This window comes from Balaenoptera acutorostrata, chromosome 1, assembly GCF_949987535.1.
Source record: "Balaenoptera acutorostrata chromosome 1, mBalAcu1.1, whole genome shotgun sequence".
Lineage (NCBI taxonomy): Eukaryota > Metazoa > Chordata > Mammalia > Artiodactyla > Balaenopteridae > Balaenoptera > Balaenoptera acutorostrata.
The window spans coordinates 56,586,063-56,608,620 of record NC_080064.1 but is presented as its reverse complement, the minus strand read 5'-3'; the positions used below and the strand labels follow the sequence as shown (position 1 = coordinate 56,608,620).

The window sequence follows — 22,558 nt, the reverse complement described above, 5'->3', positions numbered from 1 at the left end:
AAAAAAAAAACCTTAAAAAAATAAATACATAATAAAAACATATCAAAGAATAACATTATAGGGACAACCCCAAATCTGCCTCAATATACACATTTAAAAAGCAAATCACTGACAATCCTTGCTACTCTAAAACCTTTATTACTTACAATAGTTCATGAAATACAAGATGTGTCCTAATAATATGATCAGAAACCTCATATCTACAGGGTTGCTAACTTATTCGGGGGGTACAAGGTCAGAAATTGATTATAGCAGAGGCTGTATACTGCTGTCCTGAATGCAGTCCACATATAGGGTTTGTTTGGCTTCCATGCGTTTAAATTTTTTTAACTTGTTGACAATATGAAAACTGGGGAGAGCCGGTGCACCACTGACGTCACCGCCGCTGACTGATTTCAGGTAGGCAGGAGTGGAAGGCCTGTGAGTTGGTCATAACGGCAGGCGAAGAAATTAATGAAGACTATCTTGTAGAAATTCATGGTACTTATCAACGTTTCAGAATTCCATTGGTGCTGTGGATGAGACGCTGAAGACCATGATGTCTGTTTCTAGAAATGAGTTGTTGCAGAGTTGGACCCATTCGAACAAGCGAAAAGTGGATTTAGTTTCTACTTACACATTAAATTCAGTGTTTTGGGTTTATTTGGCAACTCAGGGAATCAATCCTAAGCAACATCCAGTAAAGCAAGAATTAGAAAGAATCAGAGTATACGTGAACAGAGTCAAGGAAATAACAGACAAGAAAAAGGCTGGCAAGCTGGACAGGGGGGCAGCTTCAAGATTTGTAAAAAATGCCCTCTGGGAACCAAAACTTAAAAATGCATCAAAGTTGCCAATAAAGGAAAAAGTAAAAATTAACCTTTTGGTTTTGATGTACACATGTTCAAAAAGTACATAAGTTTTATTGTTTTCCACAGAATAGATGATTATGTGGCAATGTAAGGTTTAAATGTATTCCTTACTGAATTCATATATAAAATTTGCATTTTAAATTTGTAATGCTAAATACTTTTTCCCCTGAAAGATTAAGTTATCTTTAGAGATTTTCCTATAGAACACTATGAGGTTTTTAACATTGTGGTATATTTTATATTTACAGTTTACCATCTCTTGACAAGACTCATTTCTTTATCTAGGTCAATCTTTCAAGTGTCTTTTTTATAAGCAACTATGAAATTTAAGTTAAATGTTCTTTGTAAACATTTGTCTATTTCCGATGAATAATGATTTTACGAAGTATGCTGAAGTTATAAATATGTCCGTTTTCACTATATAAAATTAAGAAAGCATGAAATGAGTTAAATGTCCTTTTTTTCTGTGTAGTTATTTCATTATGCTTTCATGGTTTTGGGAATCACTGCTTTTTGTGATATTTGAAGTATGAAATTAAGACTTTAAGGTTAGTCTTTAATTCTTGGCACTTTGCCAGTATGTCCCATTGAAAGTAAAATATATTCTCATTTATTTTAGATGGGAAATGAGGTTGTATAATGATGGCTGAATTCTGGCATAATGGCTATCCCCTATCAATAAAGCTGTAAGTGTTGTGTAAAAAAAATAAAAATTAAAAAATTAAATTAAAAAATTAAAATTGGGATTTTCTTCCACAGAGAGAGCCTGATTTCTGCTTCTCTTGAAAAACAGGGATCACTGGTCACACTGAGCCTGAGTGTCTCTGGGGTGATAATTGGCTGGAGAAACAGAGGAAGCTGTCCAGTTCAACTGTCACTCAACAGCCCAGCTTGACAAGTCCCCCACCAGGTTTGACACTCATTTCCAATAACTGCCTTGCCTCCGTAGCCGTGTGAATTTGCAATCTGTAGTTTTAGCTCTTCTTTGTTTAAACACCCTCCAGACATGTCGGGGCCAAAAGTCCCTTCTAATCTTCTACCCAAGTCAGATATTTACATATGGGAGTATCAAAATGTAAGCCATTATTTCAGTCCCTTAAGAGAAAAATGAAAAGTCTAGATGCAGTTTTACAATCAAGCAGACAGAGATGATCAGGTTTTGGTCCTTATAAGAGTTTCAGCATAAAAGTACCAGGCATTGTCTCCCACGTACAATGCCAGCATTTCATATGACTTTCATCTGAGAGGTACTGGGCCTTTTGGGTTTATCAAGCTTAAAGAAACACTACCCCACTGCAGCCCAATGTCCTTCCCTAGAGGAGTCACACCTTTCTGGCTGGCCATCTGCCATGGAAACACTGAAGCACACTCACTTGTATAATTCAATGACTGGTTTTGCCACGTCCTTGTACTGTCTTAGTCTGGCAGCAACTGCTTCAGGTTTGTCATCTTCCTGCTGGACCAATGGTTCACCAGTGATGTCATCGATCCCCTACAAATACCAGAGAAACCAGTTAGTATGGCCAACAGTTGGGCTATTCCATAGGTTAAATAAAACTTTCCTGGGCAAAACCATATATTCACCTTTGATTCCTACCCCGTGATGATTTAGGCCTGGGGTACAATAGTAATGGTGAAGGTAGTTGAAAAAGAAATAGCGTTCGTAACAATATGTTAAGCTGTTTTCATAAGAGCTGACATTAAATCTTTATTAACTTCTCAGGTCTTTCCAAACATGTTCCAGTGGTTCTGATAAATGATACCTTCAACTCACAGTTCAAAATTCCATGCTGTCTCCCCCAACACCAAACAGCCATTAGACAATGTCATTCTAGCCCTCTAAATATTCCTAAAACTAGCTGCCTTTCTAAAGCCTGAGTTCATAATATGGAAAATAAATATCTCAAAGAACCGAACGGTTTACTTAGGGAAAACACCTAATTGAGGAGGAGGTATTTCAGTCCTGTCTCTGCTAGCTTTCAAATTCTGTCACGTAGCTCTTCTGAGATTAAACTTACTCAGGTTATTTTACTAAATTAAATAATGACATCTGAAGGTAGAATAGGCATGAATCATTATACCCATGATAATCAGGAACAAACATTCTGAGAACTGAAAAACTGCAATTTTAGAAAATTTGATTTTCAATATATTTTAACTTCAGGAGCCATACCTACTTACAAATAGCAAAATGGACACATGAGAATTTTGTCACCCATGTCCATGGCTATTGCCTACCAGGGGAGAGCGTAACAAGAAATAAATCTGTCAAAAGATAGGCTAAAGCAGAATCAAAAGGCTCAGGCAACTCAACGGGATAGTCTGAAACTGGCTGTAAGTGTGAAATTCACTAAAATTTTATTATAGCTCAGGGCCTTAGGTACATAACTTACACTTAGGATTTATTGGTGAGCCACATAATTATCACATGGGTATTCCAGGGCTGTTACCCTAACAAAACATGAGAGATGGGCATGGGAGAAAGCTGTACATCACCTATAGTTCCCTCTCCTTTATTTTACTTACTGCTGCAAAGCTCAGAAGCCATTTCCAGGACCTCAGAGCATCAGGAGATAACAACAACTGCTTCCAGAAACAGCAGAATAGGACATCAGCATCCCTCCTGGGGGAGCTTGGCCACAACAGCTGGTTGACTTAGCCCAGAGTAGCACTTTCACTGCTATCTTTGGAAATAGCACTGTAATTGCAGGTGTTCTTTTAGGGATACCCAGTCTTTGGAAAGCAACTCAGTGTTAAAGCTTCTCAAATTCTGGGAGAGTCTGTGTCAGCAGGTCTAGGCAGAGCCAAAATATGAAGCTTTTGTGTTAGACTCCAATGCATGTTCAGAACCCTATTTTCCTCCCTATACATTTTTTTTTCCCATACTAGCTTTTGGGGATGGAATGGAGGAAGGGCTCTAATAAAGGACGTCCAGAACTACTTACATTTTAAAAAGAAAACCTGAAAAGGAGACCAGTGCTTAGTCCAAATGAAAAAGACTCATCAGGACTTAATGAAGACTTAACAGAGCTAGGAAGGCGTCCTTAACCCCTTGACGTAGTTTTCTATAGTTATTACTGACTATATCTATATTCAAGTCTAGCCTATTCCATAATCATTAACCCAATAAGACACAATAGCCACCCCTTCCACATTTGGATAAGAACAAGTAATAGTATCTACCACCAAATAACTGAAGCATTATCAGATTGAACTAATTCATGTCTTTAACAGAAAGAACAGTAACTCTTTAAATGAATTTGTCAAGTTTCTTTAAACATATACCTTTACATGTATTTAATCTTATGCAGATGCATAGATGTTATATTTTGAACTTCTTTTTTTTTTAAAGATTTTTTTGATGTGGACCATTTATTTATTTATTTATTTTATTTATGGCTGTGTTGGGTCTTCGTTTCTGTGCGAGGGCTTTCTCTAGTTGTGGCAAGTGGGGGCCACTCTCCATCGCGGTGCGCAGGCCTCTCACTATTGCGGCCTTTCTCGTTGCGGAGCACAGGCTCCAGACGCACAGGCTCAGTAATTGTGGCTCACGGGCCCAGTTGCTCCGCGGCATGTGGGATCTTCCCAGACCAGGGCTCGAACCCGTGTCCCCTGCATTGGCAGGCAGACTCTCAACCACTGCGCCACCAGGGAAGCCCTTAACTTCTTTTTAAGGACAATCTTTCATGCCTTTAGTCCTACTTAGTCCCTCCTCCTCACTCCCACCACTCACATGACCCCACTCACTCTAACCCTGTTCCTTATTCTGTCCCAGCCTCAACCATTGGCCAGCCCAGGATAGTTCCTTTACCTCTTTATCACTACTCCTATGAAGCTAGAGAGCACTTAGAGACATGTAAACAGATATACATAAAGAACGGTGGTCACAGGGAGTTCCCTGGCAGTCCAGTGGTTAGGACTCTCTGCTTTCACTGCTGAGGGGCGGGTTCAATCTCTGTTTGGGGAACTAAGATCCCACGAGCCGTGCAGCGCAAGCGAAAAAAAAAGAAGAAGAAGAAGGGCGGTCACAGTTTTAGAAAAATGTAATCATTCTGCTATTTGCTTTTCTCATTCAACAATACCCAGGGGAAATATTTCTCCGGGCCAAAGAATGTACTACTATGTCTCTTTTTTTTTTTTAACCTTATACATGATTTTCCAAAATGTGGATATTCTCAAATTTATTTAATCATCCACATAGATGAATATTCGTTTTATTTTCAAGTTTTGTTTTATTTTTCCCACTACAAACAACATGGAAATAAGCCTCATCATGTACATGACCTGACCTGCAAGTGCTTACATTTCCATAGACTGTACTCCCAGAAGTGGGTTGAGTGAAATATGTATTTAAAAGTTTTAATGTAGGTTGCTTGGTTGCTTTTCTAAAAGACTGTTAATATTTCATATACCTCATACAGGTAAGAGTATCATTTTCCCAGATCCCAACCAGCAATAAATGTTGTAAACGTTAATTTACATCCCTTCACTACTAGTGAATGAGAATTTTAAAATATTTGTTGGCTATGTATATTTGCTCTTTTGGGAACAGCCTATTCATATTGTTCCTCCGCTTTTCAACTGAAATGTTTTACCTCTTTCTTGTCAATATGTGAAAGTATTTTGTATATTCTTACATGTACATGAGGTGGGTTGAAGTCCAGGTTATATACCCTCCCACTAGGAGGGTGAATCCAGCGTCGGCTGAGACGATCTTTGAGCGTTTCAAATGGAATGTTCAAAGTGATCACTAGGTCCAGGTCACATATTTTGTCCAAGGCTTCGGCCTGAACTAATGTTCTAGGAAAACCTAAATGCCAAACAAAACACATCAAATGTGAGACATTTCCCAATTCAATTAGTTGTTGAAATATTTTCAGAGACAGAATAATCAAATCTGCACATACACTACCCAGAAAGGAGATTTAATCAGGAATTTATATCTACTTCTATAAATTTAATACTAGAAGAAAATATGCTACTTTACAACCTAGCTTTAGCATTTGGAACATGAAAGGTTAAGGAGTCACATGATAAAAGCAATAAGTGCGAAACATCACTAGGCTAGTCCCAGCTCTAGTCTCAGCTCTGCTCTTAACTACCCATGTGACCTTGGGCACGTTGCAACACCTCCATTTCTTCTTCTGTTAAAGAATCAAAGGGGCAAATTTTATTTGTGTCCTTTTAGTTCTAACAGCTTATGAGCATATTATTCTTAGGATACCACTATATATACACACAAATATTTTTTTAAGTCTAAATCAATTAAAGTAGGATCCTTCACTCAGACCTTCATTTGAGCCTGCACCTTAGTAACAAGGTGGGCAAAATTCCAATCTCTAAAAGAACTGGTGCTTTTGAAACTATTTGGATACTGCAAAACTTATAAATTCACCCTTCTTTTCTAAATGTTGGAAAATAACCTGCAATTGAAATTTGGACTCATGGGCATCACTTTCTGTTTTGCAGTTAGTTGACCCCAAATTTTACATATATATATATATATATATATATATTCCCTCCCCCCCACCCCAGGGACTGACTTGCTTTAAATGTAACCCCAGGTTTGGCTGGGATGGTACACAGTAGTATCTTGTTCCTAAATAGTTTGTCAAGTTGGTCTGTTTTGTTAAAAACCTTACTGTATCCAATTATCACTTTTTAAAAAAAAGTCCTTTAAATCTTAGTTAGGTAAAAGAGCTGGGTGGATAGAGAGCAGGAAAGAAAGTATAATAGGAAGTGCAATATTCAGAAGACAAACTTAAATCACTTCAGATAAGGAAACCAGACCATCCCCACCCTTTCATCATTGGAAGTATCAAGAGGACATTGTAAAGATGGCTCTTCATGGCCCTAAAACACTTAACAATCAAAGAACTCCTTTTCCTATTATAGGAAGTCAGTTATTCAAACATGAATGTGCTGCACTCTGTGTTAAAATCCCCAAGTCGTTTGAATGCCAAGGTGATTTCAGAGTGTTTGTTGCATTCAATGTGACAAAACCCACCCAACGCTGTCTCTATGCCCCCGCTCCAGGTACCAACCTCTGTTCCCTTTGATGCCTTCCTTATTGCCTGTGAGGCCAGGCCCTTTTCTCCAAAGCCCATTCCTCCCAGGGTCCTCATCCATCATCTTCTGCACACAGAAATAGGCCCCTCTTCCCCTCCTCTCCATACACCAGGACTCTGCATGATATTTCTGATTTTCCTTGGTCTTGCATGTTCCCCAGCTGCAACCCAGCTCACCTGTTCCCACAACTTCACCTTTGGGCTACCCATGACACCATTTTCCTTATCTACACTTCCATAATTTATTCTTCTTTTGTTCAGTATCACATGACATGATGCCCAAGGTTGACTTTGGCCACATCGACTTACTTTCAATACTGCTCTCTTCACTAGCTCCTTTCAATCTTTGTAGTGTCAGATACCTCTGCCTCAGGGCCTTTGCATTTGCTGTCCTCTGCCTAAAATATTCTTCCTGCAGGTCTCTGAATATGACTCCTTATCATTTGAGATATATGCATAAATGTAACTTCCTCAGGGAGACTTCTTACACCAGTATACTTAAAATAGTCCCATTCCCCTTCCACTATCTATCTCATTACTCTTTATTTTCTATTATTTGTTACTATGAATAATTTCCAAGTATTTATGCTTATTTTCTATCCCTATTTCACTCTGAGAAAAGGGACTTTTTCTGTCTTGATCATTGCTATACCCTTCAGCTCCTAAAAAATTAACACAGATGAGCAACTTAGTATAGGGCCTTGTAGCTATTTCCAAAGTTTATGCCCTGATGAACTTGCTTACAGTACTTTGTATCTAAGTATCTTTGCAAGTTCCTTCAGAAATTATCCATTCTATGTATCTTACTAAACTCAACATCTGGTCTGCAGTCCAATGTAAGCCCTGGTCACAGTAAGTACAGAAATGAGAAAAAACATTTAGGAATTTTATAGCAATTCCACAGAGTAACTTTAACTCTGTTGAATCTAAAATTTGGGCTTGAATTTATTGGGGGTTTTTCTTTTAATTTTTCCAGTAATTTGTATTTGACAAAAAAGATTGCTCTGCAGTGGATTGGGAAAACAAATAAAACTGGATTTTCGCTACAGATAGTTTGTTCTAGGCTTCCCCCGGAGCTTCTTTTCTAATTTCTCCAGTAAGGGAAATTATCCAATGGCCCAAGTTTCTAAATTTTGATGTTGTTTATTGCAGAATCTCTTAAGAGATTAAGTGGTATCTCTTTGCAAAGGGATACAAGAACAGAGAGACCCAAACCCAGGGCACATTTCAACTTTATTCTTATGACAAGGAAAGACAGAGTAAGTTCAAACAGAGGTGAGGAGAGGCTTATCTTGCAGAGCACATCTAAGTTCATCGGCTATCATGTGCCCAACCTAAGCTAAACACATGCTTCCACCAGGCAAAAGAGCTGTTCCAACATTACAGCTGGCATCAGAAGAAACTGCTTTCACATCCTCATTTGCTGTCCTCTTGTGATCTCTCTTGCATTCAGGCGGGCTTCATCAGAGAAATAGGTATTTCTAATCTTGCAGCCTAGGCCCTTGTGCCAATAGCCACTCAGATGTATCCTCTCCTTCCTCCCACACTGGCTAAGCAACCCCTTCACATAAAGGTACCCGCATGTTGGGAGATTATGCTTGGAAGTATGTTCATGGTGCTTCTGCAATGGGAACTGAGATACAGTACCTTCAAAATAGAAAACAATATTGCCTCTAAATAAACTATCTAGATTTTTTTCAAATCTCAACATAATTTCTGTCAGATCAGATTATGACTGCTTGGTATATGGGGAAGTAAAAGGTCAAATCATATCTGCCTAAGATCAAGTACAATGTAGACACCTTGGCCTTAGCTCTGGAAGGCAGCAACGCCTGGTGCACAGTGGGCAAACACTACGGTAGTTGTCTTCTACTGTTCTTTCGTTTTTATTTATTTATTTTACTTATTTGGCTGTGTCGGGTCTTAGTTGCAGCACGCAGGATCTTCGCTGCAGTGCACAGGCTTCTCTCTAGTTCTGGCACGCAGGGTCTAGAGTACACGGGCCCAGTAGTTGCGGTGTGCGGGCTTAGTTGCCCTGTGGCACGTGGGATTAAGATCCCTGACCAGGGATTGAACCCGCGTCCCCTGCATTAGAAGGAGTATTTTTAACCACTGGACCACCAGGGAAGTCCCCTTCTAGTTTTCTATTAAGTGAATATACTTCTTCGATTAGTCTGCCTTATTTGTAAATAATGCCATGAAATTATATGACTCTTGAGCTCTGTAAAGTCTATATGTAACCCTCTTTCTATTATGGAATGGCTTGATTACTTTAAAATTGATTCATTAATCAACTTCTCTTTTGATTACTATGAAGTTCAAAAACAGACTGACTTTTAGAATTGGGGTTTCATAGCATTTGAGTGTACTCTGGAGCCCCATATATGTGACAGTTACCAGGTAAGTGATAATGTAATGCTAGCTGGGTCACCAAGGAGCAAGATGTGGGTCCATGTGGGTGCTCACGGCTCAATTCTATCTACGGCTACACAGACTGGGGGACAGGGAAGGGGTCTTAGGAGAGTCCAGATAAAACCACGCCAAATTCTTTCCCACCAAATTCCCTCTTGAATACTACACACACCCTCAGCCAGGTTCTCTCCTCTGTCTCCCTCCTCCCAACAGCTCACTGTAGGTCAGGCTGGGGATGCTAGAGTGAGCACCTTGGTAGCAGGCCCAGGCACTATGCCAAGTCTCTTAGTCCACTTCAGCCTATACCACGCACCAGAGTCTGCCCTAGAAGATGAGCTTCCTGAGGTGGGGATTTAAGACGTGTCTCACTCCCCTTGTTATCTCCTGGTGCTATGCCTAGTACAATCTACATTGAAACACCAATAAAGTGAGGGCAGTAAGCCTTCCACATAAAGGCACTGATGGCCAGGACCTGCCTTTGCCTGTATAACCCACTCCTCATTGAAGCTTCAAGATGACAACTGGAATTAGAAAGATGCCTGCAGCCAAAACAATCCCAAATCAATCTTCGCTCTTTCCTCAAATCCAATTTCAAGGAAAAGCCATCTTCTAATGCAGTAGCTTCCAAAGAGACCCTCCTTAGAGTACAGAAAGAAACAGAACTTCTATTGTTTTTTTCTCATTCTTTTTAATCTTCTATTTTGGAGGGCCCATTTTACCAGTTTTATATTAATAAAATTGTATGTAATTATATATTTATATATAAATATCCATATACTGAAGATGTAGACAACATTTTTATTGATGACTATGCACAAAGAATTTTAGCAATCACTTAAAGGCCTCAATTCTCAGCCACAGTCCCTGGGGCCTTGTGTTCCAGCATCACTAGTCACTACCCTGACAAGCAAACATTGTTCTTTACCCTTTGGGTAGAGGTTGAGAGCTGAAAAAAGCCATAGGAAAGAAGAGGCAGCTCTAAAACAGAATATAACAACTCCTTCAACAAATAAAAACTCAAATATTGGGCTTCCCTGGTGGCGCAGTGGTTGGGGGTCTGCCTGCTAATGCAGGGGACACGGGTTCGAGCCCTGGTCTGGGAAGATCCCACATGCCGCGGAGCAACTAGGCCCGTGAGCCACAACTACTGAGCCTGCGCGTCTGGGGCCTGTGCTCCGCAACAAGAGAGGCCGTGATGGTGAGAGGCCCGCGCACCGCGATGAAGAGTGGCCCCCGCTTGCCGCAACTGGAAGAAGCCCTCGCACAGAAACGAAGACCCAACACAGCCAAATAAATAAATAAATAATAATTAAAGGTGCTAATAATTAAAAAAAAAAAAAACTCAAATATTATTGGTTAAAGTTTCCTTGTCTAATGAGGTTCAGAAGCCTGTCTACTCAGCTCCCCTAGAACTGTTTCTGAACTTTGGGGGCCTCTGGAAGAATGGGTGGGAAATGCAACTGTGTACAAAATAAGCTGAATTCCCAAGGAACAGATTTCAAAAACATGCTGGGCAGTGCCAACCTACTGGGCTCTCACATTCAGACCCATATTTAATTCCTTTTCTGAGATTTTCTAAGAGTTTAGGGGGTCACTGGTGCTCTTTGCTCTCTGCCACAATTACAGTTCAGCACACAGACTCCGCATTCTGGTCCCACCCAGTCACCAGGGAATAACCCAAGCATAGCTTAGAGCCCGGGCACAGCACAGCCATGACGGCAATAACCTTCCCACTCTAGTTATCTGTTTGCCCCTTTCATCGCCTCATTTTTAGATAATAAAGCTCTTTAAATTTACTTTCCTGATCCAGTTCAATACCTTATCATGATGAGCTTTAATTTAGGTTAAAATTCAGAAGACTGGTAGATTCAGCCTCAAGCTGCTGGTAGTACAGGCGTGCCTCGTGGCGGCAATGGGACACAACTTGCCAGGAACTAATCTACATGCAGGCTGCACTAACTGTAACAGAACCCACACCGAGAAAGGTATGGCTCTGCAGTCCTTTCCACCAGTGTGCACCCCATTTCTAGAAACATTCACACAGACAAGGAAACTCTAGAAGCTGGACTAGATAGTTTCCACGTTCCAATAATAATTCAGCAAACACAGCCTTTATGCTTCACGCGTATTTTTAGTCTACTGTTTACAAAGTACTTATATAAATTTACTTATTTCATTCTTCACCTCAACCCTAGGAGGTGGGCAGAGCAGGAAAGATCACCCTCTGTTGGATAGGTAAGTATGTTTGCCTTCAGTGAGGATCCTGGATTTAACATCGGGTCTCTGGTCTTTCAAGTGCTCTTTCTATTCTACTATGCTGTTGTTCCAGGGGTATAAAGGGGGGTACTTAAAAGAATCCTAAATGTCACCCCATCTATCTTTCTTCAACCAAAAGAGCAGAGCATCATGGTAACATCCTCGTCATCATGATTACTATTTGTCGAGCATCCTCAATGTGCCAGATATATTACATGCAACAGAAAAACCAAAACTTTGCAGTAGCCGGCAAAGGCTTGCTCTTGTTCCTGATTCTTCTCTCTCCTCATCTCCCTGCCCATCACTGACATCCTTACTGTTCTCAAGCAGGCAGGCTCACTCCCGCCTAAGACATTTATAGTTCACATCCCCTCTGCTTAGAAGGCTCTCACTCCAGATGTCCAGGTATGCCCTCAGCTTCACAAGCCTTGGCTCGAAGCAGGTCTGTCAGTGAGGGCTTCTCTAACCAGCCCACCACTGGCGCCCCATTCACCCTTCATTCTTTTTTTTTTTTTTTAGGGGCACGCTGTCTCAGCATCTCCATTTGTTTTTTTTTTTAATTTTTATTTATTTATTTATTTATTTATTTATTTATTTATTTATGGCTGTGTTGGGTCTTCGTTTCTGTGCGAGGGCTTTCTCTAGTCGCGGCAAGTGGGGGCCACTCTTCATCGCGGTGCGCGGGTCTCTCATTATCGCGGCCTCTCTTGTTGCAGAGAACAGGCTCCAGACGTGCAGGCTCAGCAATTGTGGCTCACGGGCCCAGCTGCTCCGCGGCATGTGGGATCTTCCCTGACCAGGGCTCGAACCCGTGTCCCCTGCATTAGCAGGCAGACTCTCAATCACTGCGCCACCAGGGAAGCCCCACCCTTCATTCCTTTTCTTTTTTTCTCTGCATCACTTTTTGTCTGTGACTTATTTTCTGAGTGCTTTTATTCCCACCAGAATGTAAGTGAAGTGAGGGCAGAACTTTTAAAGTTATTTGCTGCCATATCCTTACTGACTAAAACAGTGCCTGGCATATAGTATGTGCTGAATAAATATTTGTTGAATGAATTAATAAATATCTCAAAAGTCACAATTCTGCCAGGTAAGCGTCATCCCCATTTGAAAGTTATAAAAGCTGAGGCTCAGAAAAGTTAAGTGACTTGCCCAAGACCACGTATTTGATAACTGAGGAAACTAGAACCAAGGAACCAAGTGCTATCTGACTTCAGAATCACACACCATGTACCACACTTTACTTTCTTCCTTCTGAAACAGAAAACTGCATACTATGAGAAGCAAATTCTCAGATGGGAAGCGGTGCCTGCCTGCTGCTGGCGACCAGAGCAGTCAGCTTACAAAATGACTTGAGAAACCCAAATCCTGGTGGCTTCAGGGGTTCTGCCTGGTCTAGTGCTGCAGGCACAGACTCGCCAGATTCTGTTCCCACATATGCATAATAAATATTCTGCATCTTGCTTTTTTCTGTTAATATATCTTGAAGATTTTTTATACATAGTACACATTGCTCCCTCACTCTCTTTAATACCTGCAGAGTACTCCCTAGTTTGGATGTGTCATAATTTAACCAATCCCCCTACTGCTGGACACCTAAACGGTTTCCAGTATACTCCAATAAATATCATTGCACACACCATTAAACACATGACTAGGGAAAAACAGCATGGCAAATATAGACTCTGAGAATGAATATAGGCTCTGGAGACAAACTTCCTCGGCTGGCGGTTCACCTATGGTTTTCTCACTTTGCGACGTTGGTTACCTAACCTTTCTGTACCTTTGAGAATGATGATACCTAATTCAAAAAATTACTATATGTAAATCCCAGCATGTTGGCTGGCCCAGGGCAAACTGCTGGAGAAGGAGTGGAAAATGGGGGAAAATGAAAACCATGTGGAGCTGGAGGTCGAAAGACAAATAGCAAGTATGACAGTAAGAAAGACATGAAGGATGAAGATAAGCTTGGGCTTTTATAAAAGTATGAAAGAGGTGGTAGGGAGACAGAATAATACCATCGCCACCACAATCACCCAACAGGATGTTTTCACGTGGGAGAAATGAGTCGCCTCAAAAACAGAAGAGACAAGAAAAAAAAGTAGCATCATAAGGGGAGACCCAGGTTTTCCTTAAGACAGAAGGTAGACAGAGCATTCTACAAAGAGAGGGCACGTGGAAGGTGGAGAAAATTGATAAGGAAAGAGGATTCCAGAGTACGGTGGAAGAGTCAAGAATTAGGGGGCAGGAGGAGGGGAATCAGTAACAAAGAGAAGAGGATTTTTAAAAGGTCATGTGAGGGATATAATGTAAGAGGGATGACTTACATTTCTATTAATAATCAAGCATCGCAGTTGAAAGTAACCAGTCTCAAATAGTATAATTTTCAGGGCAGCTGTGGTGTCCTAAGCTCTGAAGTGGTCACCAAGGCCCTGGGGATGGGCCGGGGCTCCCACTGAAGTTTGGGGTACAATGTCACAGGCCTGAAGGGTCACAGGTCCTGTCTGTCACTCTAGTTAGGCGTAAGGACAAAGGCTCCATGGAGCGAGGAGCGCTGTTTATCTGCTTATAAGATAATTAAAAAATGAATATCCTTCAGCCTACAGATCCTAATTTTAAGACTTCAGGGCAGACAATAGGAAATGGTACTCAAAAAGGCAGCATGGGAGCTTCCCTGGAGGCACAGTAGTTAAGAATCCGCCTGCCAATGCAGGGGACACGGGTTCGATCCCTGGCCCAGGAAGATCCCACATGCCACAGTGCAACTAAGCCCATTCACCACAACTACTGAGCCTGCGCTCTAGAGCCCGAGAGCCATAACTACTGAGCCCGCATGCCTAGAGCCCGTGATCTGCAACAAGAGAAGCCACGACAGTGAGAAGCCCGCGCACTGCAACGAAGAGTAGCCCCTGCTCGCTGCAACTAGAGAAAACCCACGCACAGCAACGAAGACCCAACACAGCCAAAAATAAAAAAATAAAAGGCAGCATGGTAGCACCAGAATTCCTTGAATTGATTTACACCAGTGTCTCAAGTTGGGCTGAGTAAAGCCTCAAAGTAATTCATTTGTTTTTTTCTTTGTTTGTTTTTATAACTGTCTGTTGTTTATTTTATTTATTTATTTATTTGGGAAGTCCCAAAGTAATTCGTTTGTAATTCTCACATCAATCAGCTGCCAAGAAGAGAATGTCAGAAGAGGTGCAATGCAACCAGCACATTTTAAACCGTTTTTTAAAAAGCGTTATTATCCAGCCATACATATTTTTTAAAAAGAACATAGGGCTTCCCTGGTGGTGCAGTGGTTAGGAGTCCGCCTGCCAGTGCAGGGGACACGGGTTCATGCCCCAGTCCAGGAAGATCCCACATGCCGCGGAACGGCTAGGCCCGTGAGCCACAACTGCTGAGCCTGCGCGTCTGGAGCCTGTGCTCCGCAACAGGAGAGGCTGCGACAGTGAGAGGCCCGCGCACCACGATGAAGAGTGGCCCCCGCTCGCCGCAACTGGAGAAAGCCCTTGCACAGAGACGAAGACCCGACGCAGCCAAAAATAAATAAATAAATTAATTAATTAAATAATAATAATTTAAAAAAATTAAAAGAACATAATGTCAGAGGGGCAGAGTATGAAGACTACTTGAAACCTGTCAAGCAAGATGCCCCTGTATCAGGACATGAGATGTTCATATTGACTTTGGGGGTGGGGTAAATGTGGGCATTTTGCTCTAGAATACACTTAGTTACCATTTGATATCCACTGATCCAAGTTCTCTGCTAGAGACCTACTCTTGGTATGAGATTCAACTCGTTGGTATTTTGAATTGCTAGGCTACTGGGATTTGGAAGGAAACAAATAATTAGCTAATGTATGGAATGTTAAACCATGATCCCATGGAAGTCTTGTAACAGAAAATCTGTATCTAAATAGGAATAGCCATTCTGAACATGAAAGTATTTCAGTGCATATGCAAAGTATTTAAATACATTCTAACCAAGAGATTATCGTCTCTTAATTAAGTGATTTAGACGAGGCAGGCTATGATTACACTGGCAGGCCCAAGGAGAACCTGCCACACTCTAGCTGTGGATATTTATTCTTCTTTAAATATGCTTGCTCATGGAGCCTATTAAAATTACAAGATCCCTGAGGGCTGGGGCTGTGTTTATTCCTGAAATGCCCAGATACAGTCAGATCTCATGTGGTTATGGTATTCCTGGCAGGCAGGGATTACTAACCAAGTGGGCTGATGCACACTCAAATTCTGTCAACAGGTGGCAGCATTAATAATTTTTCCACTTAAAGAACTGCAACAATTGTGGTATGCTTTTATTTTTACTAAAACTAACCCTGAAAGACATGCTTCTAAATGACTAGCAGTATTCCAGCCTCCTTAGACAGCCTGTTACCAGTGAATACATTCCATTGTTGAGGAAACCAGAAAGCCCAACAGGTAAAGTAAAAGAAAGATCATATTTAAGCATAGAAAGCTTGCTTCCTCCCTTTAACTACACATATGACACTGTTCCACTGCATGGTCTCTGACCAGGAGTATGGAAAACCTACTTCATGGTTTCCCTGTCTCATCTCATAACCTGGCCTGGAAAAGCTGCTCTGTCCTGTTCAAACAGCCAATCCACGTTGAAAGCTGAAATTTTATATAGTCTCCCAGAAGCTATCATGGTGCATCACTACTTATGGTGCCTTACAGGTTGTTTATAAAAACTCCCCAAAAGGGCTTCCCTGGTGGCGCAGTGGTTGAGAATCTGCCTGCCAATGCAGGGGACACGGGTTCGAGCCCTGGTCTGGGAAGATTCCCACATGCTGCGGAGCAGCTAGGCCCGTGAGCCACAACTACTGAGCCTGCGCATCTGGAGCCTGTGCTCCGCAACAAGAGAGGCCACTACAGTGAGAGGCCCGTGCACCGCGATGAAGAGTGGCCCCCGCTCGCCACAACTGGAGAAAGTCCTCGCACAGAAACGAAGACCCAACACAGCCAAAAATAAATAAATAAATAAAATTTAAAAAAAAAAAAAACCTCCCCAAAAGATTTACCAGGTGCAGGGAGATGTCACTAAAGTCTTGACGGGTATTATGTTCCCAGCAGTGCTGGCCACTGGACCTTGGCACCGACTCCTGTCAGCCATGCCAAGAGCCTGAGGGAGGGCAGCTGAAGCAGGAGATGCCACAGCAACAAGCTCAGGCAGTGGAGGGCAAGAGGGAACTAGGACGTTTGTTTTTCTAATTTGGAGTGCATTCACTGCAGAGGAAGGGCACAGAGCTAGAGTCCACCACCACATTCCCAGGCAGAAAAGCAAGCCCTCCACTTGACGGAAATAAAAGGGCAGTTCTGAAGGGCAACTTCCAACATCTGCCTGGGATGGGCAGCTTGTGAAAAGGCCAAGCAACATCAGGCCCCCTTCCTACCGCCATTAAGATCTGGGGCCAAATGGTGGCTTCTGACCACCCATCTCTTCCCAGTTGTTAGAAAAACAAGAACCAGGTTACAGATTGTTCATCACAATTAATCACTGAAGGATTAAAGTTGAAATCAGTCAGTTATTCTTCCACAGTCTTCCCAAACCCAGTGGGGCATTCAAACCTTTCACACCACCCACCAGAAGCCTTAGTTGTAACTTAAAATTAATCACCATCAAAATCTGTTTTGTGAAGGCCTTTTCTCTCTTATATCTTATCTGTTTATTCAATATTTATTTGTATGTGTATCTAAGACCTCCATATTCCTTTTCAGCCAGTTTTTATTAACAGATGGTGAAAAGATTAAGAAGCAGCTGTGCTCCAGATGTTGACAAACGGAGCTTATGCTACCTCCTATCACTTTGTGAGCTCCACATTTCCCACTATGCCAAGAGAGCTCGAGGGCCTAATTCCCGCTCACTGAAACCTCCCAGGGACACTTGGAAATCCTGTTATACATCCTCGAGTTTAAGAGATTTGTAATAAATGGGTACTGCTCTCAAAGAGCTTATATAGGTTAGCAGTAAATGATTTAAAAACCAATACGCTATAATCACTACTTAGTGATCCACTGATAAATACAAGATACAGAAAATTTGGCTTTAAACCACAAGTTTGGATCTTCAAAATGGCTTATTGAAATTAAAGAATTTCTATTAGGTAGGCATTCTTGGGGACATTCCCAAATGGCGTGGACATCCTCTGGCATCAGCTTAAGGATTTTTCCTGTTTAAGGACATAGAGGACAACTACTAACTTAAAACCTTTGTTCTTAAATAGGTTATTCTAACAGCACTGAGCCCTTTTACCAGTAAGGGAAAATGGGTATTGCACTGAGGAAGTAGCCGTCATCTGCAAATCCTTTGCTTAAAGGCTCTTCTGTTTAAGAATTCTGCTTGCTCATTCTTTGAACATCAGTCTCTAGAAACAAATTAGGGGAAAATTGGTCCCATTGTATCTCAATTGAGACAAAAGGGATTTGTAAATGATTTCACCAGGGCCCACATTTTTGCCCCAAGTATCCCCTACGTAGGCTTAGCTATAGGCTGTGGGCCAGACCTCTCTATAATCAGACATATACTTATAAGCCTTTTCTATGCAGCAAACACTGTGGTAGGCAATACAACCACGAACAACACAGATATAATCTCTGCTTTCTGAAGACTTCATTGGGGGTGGGAGCATGAGGAAGGTACGCAACACCAAATTTGCAGATAAATATCTAATGCCATGTGATTATAAGGTAAGAAGAAAGAGTGACATGGGTAGACAGGATGGTACACGAAGGATCCACTGAGGAGGGGATACCTGAGTAGAGATGTGAATGCAGCAATCCACATGGATTTCAGGAGCCAGGGCATCACAGGCAGAGGGCATAGTAAGTGCAAAGGCCCTACAGCATAGCATGCATGGCAACAAAAGGTAAAGAAATTATAAAGTAGTTATGGAAATATAAATAAAGTTTTGCTCTCCTCTGCCCTGAACATGTTTGAAGGCAAAAGGAAACACAGCCGTAAGAAAAATTTAAACAAAATAACGATGATGACAAAGAATATTCAACATAGCATCCAATGTAACTGGCATTCTTGAAACAGAAAAACTGAACAGATGGACCAAAAAAACAACATAATACAGGAGAACTTCCCTGAAAGGAAAGAACTGAATTGGAGATTAAAAGGACACACTATATATAAGAGGAAAAACAAAACCAATAGAGAGATTCTACTTACTTAAAGTATGAAGAAACAATTCGTCAGGAAGTCTATACGGGACAAAAGAATCATATTCACAAAAGGGAAAAAAAGTCAGACTGGCCTTAAGCTTCTACAGAGCAATAATCCAGGCCAGAAGATGATGAAGCATGGCTGCAAAGGACCCAAGGACCACTCAAGAATATCACAGGCAGCTCAGCTGTTGAACAATAAGGAGATATTTTCAAACTCAAAAACTCATGGAATATAGCACCTCATGAGCAGTTCTGCAAGGAGGGTGGGAGAGGAGAGGAGAGAGGGATTCAACAAAATCCAGTCAACCAAGTGATGAATGGCAAAGTTGTGTTAAAAAATAGTACAAATGAAGTTATTTACAAAACAGAAATAGAGTCACAGATGTAGAAAACAAACTTATGGTTACCAGGGGGGGTAAGGGGTGGGGGGAATAAATTGGGAGATTGGGATTGACACATACACACCACTATATATAAAACAGATAACTAATAAGGACCTACTGTATAGCACAGGGAACTCTTATCAATACTCCATAATGACCTATATGGAAAAAGAATTTTTAAAAGAGTGCATATATGTATAACTGATTCACCCTGCTATACAGCAGAAACTAACACAACATTTTAAATCAACTATACTCCTCCAATGAAAAAATTTTAAAAGAGAATGTGGGCCACCCTGCCCGCCGGTTGCCGGGGAGCGGCGGCCGAAGCCCGCGGGGCTGGGGATCGGGCGGCGCCCAGAGGGACTTGCCGGGGACTCCAGACCATCAGGGCTCCCAGCCATGCAGCAGCTGGACCACCCCAGCCCGAGGGGGAGCTGCTGCCCTTTCTCTCCTCCGCACCTCGCCCAGCGACGGCTGACCATGCATCCCTGACACTGGACGTCGCCGGCAGCCCCAGGAGGGGCCGTCTCCCGGCTCGGCCAGGCTGCTCCCGGGTGTGAGGGCTGGCCCCTGGACTATGCCATCCAAGTTGACGAGCCTGGGGCACTCGGAGGCCGCCCAGCGGCATCTGCAGCCTGAAGGCAGAATGCTCAAGGGGCAGCTTCCAAACACTGATGAAGACCTCGCCGCCCGCCCGGGGTCCCTGGCCGCTGACCACCACTGGGGACCCGAGAAGAGCCCAGCGCTCCCTCTGGACACCCCGGCGCAAGTCAGCAACGAGGACCCACAGGCCAGGGGGAGACCCTTCAGTCTGGAGCCGCCGCCGCCGCCAAGGCCCAGGCTGGAGCGAGCACTGTCCCTGGATGAGAAGGGCTGGAGGAAGAAGCGGTTTCGAACCAGCTGTGAGGACCTGGCCGCGAGGAATGGGGCCAGCCCCTCCGGGGGCTCCCCGCAGGACGAGGCCCCCGGGACCCCGGCCCGCAGTGGCTCCCCGCCCCGCCTGAGCACCTCCCTGCAGGAGATCCCCACAACCCGCAGGGCCCCTGTCAGCGGAGTCCCCTGCTCGTGGGGTAACTGTCTTTCCGGAATGATCAACACTTCCCTGGACCTCCTGCACCGGGATGGGGCCTCGGCCGGGAGCATCCACCGGCTGGCCAGCCTGCTTCCCCCGCGCCCACTGCCCGCCATGGACGGCAACGCCGCCTCCGACGCCCTGAGGACAGCAAACAAGGTGAAGTGGGATCACGGGACTGCAAGGTGCGGCTACAGGCCAGACGGTTCCAGGCCCACAGCAGCCTGGGCCCCGGCCGGCCCCGAGCCCCCTGGCCCATGACGACTGCTCCCTTCACTCGGCCAGGTCCACCTTCAGCCTCCTGGTGCCCATCCGCACCAAGGACGTCCGCAGCAGGTAGGGCCTCGGGGGCGGGCGGCATCGTGGCCTGCGTCCGTGGCCTTCGTTGGCCTTCACAAGCCCCGTGAGAACCACAGGAAGCTTCCCCTGAAAGCGTGTGACGTGCTGCAGCGGGTCTCCCTCCACTGACCCCCATCTCCCAGGCCCTCCCCAGCCTCTCCTTTGTGTCTCAGCCCCACAGGCACCTATGAAGCAGATGGTGGGGTACACAGGTCCCTCTGCGCACTGGGCGGCCCTGTTTTCCTTCCCGTTTCTTGCTCCATCGGGGGCAGCCCGCATCCACGTGTGCAGGTCGGCCCAGGACTCCGGGGTGGGTCGTGGAACCCGCGTCCACGTAGCCGCTTTGATCAGGACCAGCGTTTAGCCAGCTGTGCCCTGTGCACGTGCTGGCACTTTTCCAGGACCGAGAGCTGGACAGGAGTAGGGGCCCCAGTGACAGCGGCTGGGATGCCCCAAGGGGAGGGTCCCCGGGGCCCACCTCTGGCAGGGAGGGGTGCAGGCAGAGCCCAACTTGTGCACTTTGCTCTCAGGAGCGCCCCGGGATTTCTCAATGCTCGGGGCTCGGTCTGCCGAGGGCTGCCCAGCAATCGCCCCACCCCCCCACCCCGTGGGCAAGGAGAGGGGTCTCGCATCTCCTAGGACACCGGGCTTCCGGGCCCCTCAGGGGACTTGATTAGTCCGTCTTGACTTCTTTATAGTTTATAGGGGAGGCGGGCACCGCCCTCCTGCTCAGCTCCGATCTCGCACCTCTGCCCACCTCTCTTGAGCCAGAGCCATGAGGGTTCACCAGGACCCGGGTCCCAGGCGCTTCTGAGCCCAACCCATCCACGCCCACCAGCTCTCTCCTGACCCGTCGTCTCCGGGAGCCTGGTGTTGGGCCACACTGTGGTGCCCACGCTGTGACTCGGAAGGCCGCCCTGTCCGTGCTGGGCCTGGCCGCTGACCGCCGGCTCTCACGGCTCCTGCCTCGTCGGCCGGGGCTGGGCAGGTTGTTTGAAGCGCACATCGGGCCACGGCCTTGACTTGGGGGCCCCACGCCACCCACTCCCTGCCGGGGCGCCCGAAGCCCCGGGGGGCGCGGGGAGCTCTGTCACCACCGCTCCCCGCCGCCCGCTCTCATCCAGACCAGGCCTGCGCCAACCCTTCTGGACGTGGGGCGGGGGAGGAGAAGAGTGAGGCGGTCCCTCTTCTGGTGTCCTGGGGCGGCTGCAACAAAGCACCACAGACTGAGAGCCTTAAAACAGGAGTTACTCCGTCCTGGTTCTGAGGCCAGAATTCAGAAATCCAGGTGCGGCAGGGCCGCACTCCCTCCTGAGCCTCCAGTAAGGGTCCTTCCTGCCTCTTCCAGCTGGTGGGGGCCCAGGCGTCCCTGGCTTGTGGCTCCGTCTTCACGTGGCTTCTCCTCTGTGTCTGTCTCTCCTCTTCCGTAAGGACAGCGGTCATTGGATTTAGGGTCACCCTCATCCAGGAGGACCTCATCTCAAGATCCTTAACTAATTACATCTGTCTGCAAAGATCCTTTTCTAAATAAGGTCACATTCGCAGATTCTGGGGGTCAGGGGGCAGATGGAAAGTAATCCTTACCCACCCCCGCCCTTGGTGAGCCCAGCAGTGAAAGCCAGGCAGGCGGTTCCTCTGGCCCCAGGCTCCCTCCTGCATCCTCCATCAGCGCCGGGCATTCTTTTAGGACAAAAACGGGTTCCTTTGTTAAAGTAATTCAGCATGTTTCTCATAAAGCGCGAGATCTCTTAGTGCGCTTAAAGTATGATTTCACAGGAATTCCCGGGTTGTCCAGTGGTTAGGACTTGGCGCTCTCACTGCTGTCACCCCAAGAACTAAGATCCTGCAGGCCGAGCGGCCAAACAGTATGATTTCACTGTTTAAATTTCATGCAATTTATGTAGACTCGCCTGTTATATAAAAATGAGAAGCACGTCTCAAAATCAGATCCCTAGCTTTGCTCTCACACAAGCGGCC

The 22,558-nt window shown here is 44.5% G+C and overlaps 1 protein-coding gene and 1 pseudogene across 3 annotated transcripts in view; one reads left to right on the top strand and one right to left on the bottom strand.

The window, feature by feature from the left end:
• Positions 1-22,558, bottom strand: part of AK4 (adenylate kinase 4) — a 75,255-nt gene that overhangs the window by 6,173 nt on the left and 46,524 nt on the right. For all 3 annotated transcript variants that reach the window (XM_057555834.1, XM_057555833.1, XM_007164327.3), the window contains 2 exons: positions 5,489-5,661; positions 2,225-2,343 (listed from right to left, as the gene is read on the bottom strand). In XM_057555834.1, coding sequence (XP_057411817.1) covers positions 2,225-2,343; positions 5,489-5,661 — 292 coding nt within the window. The remainder of the gene's footprint in view (positions 1-2,224; positions 2,344-5,488; positions 5,662-22,558) is intronic.
• On the top strand, positions 167-898 carry LOC130708936 (nuclear nucleic acid-binding protein C1D-like; annotated as a pseudogene).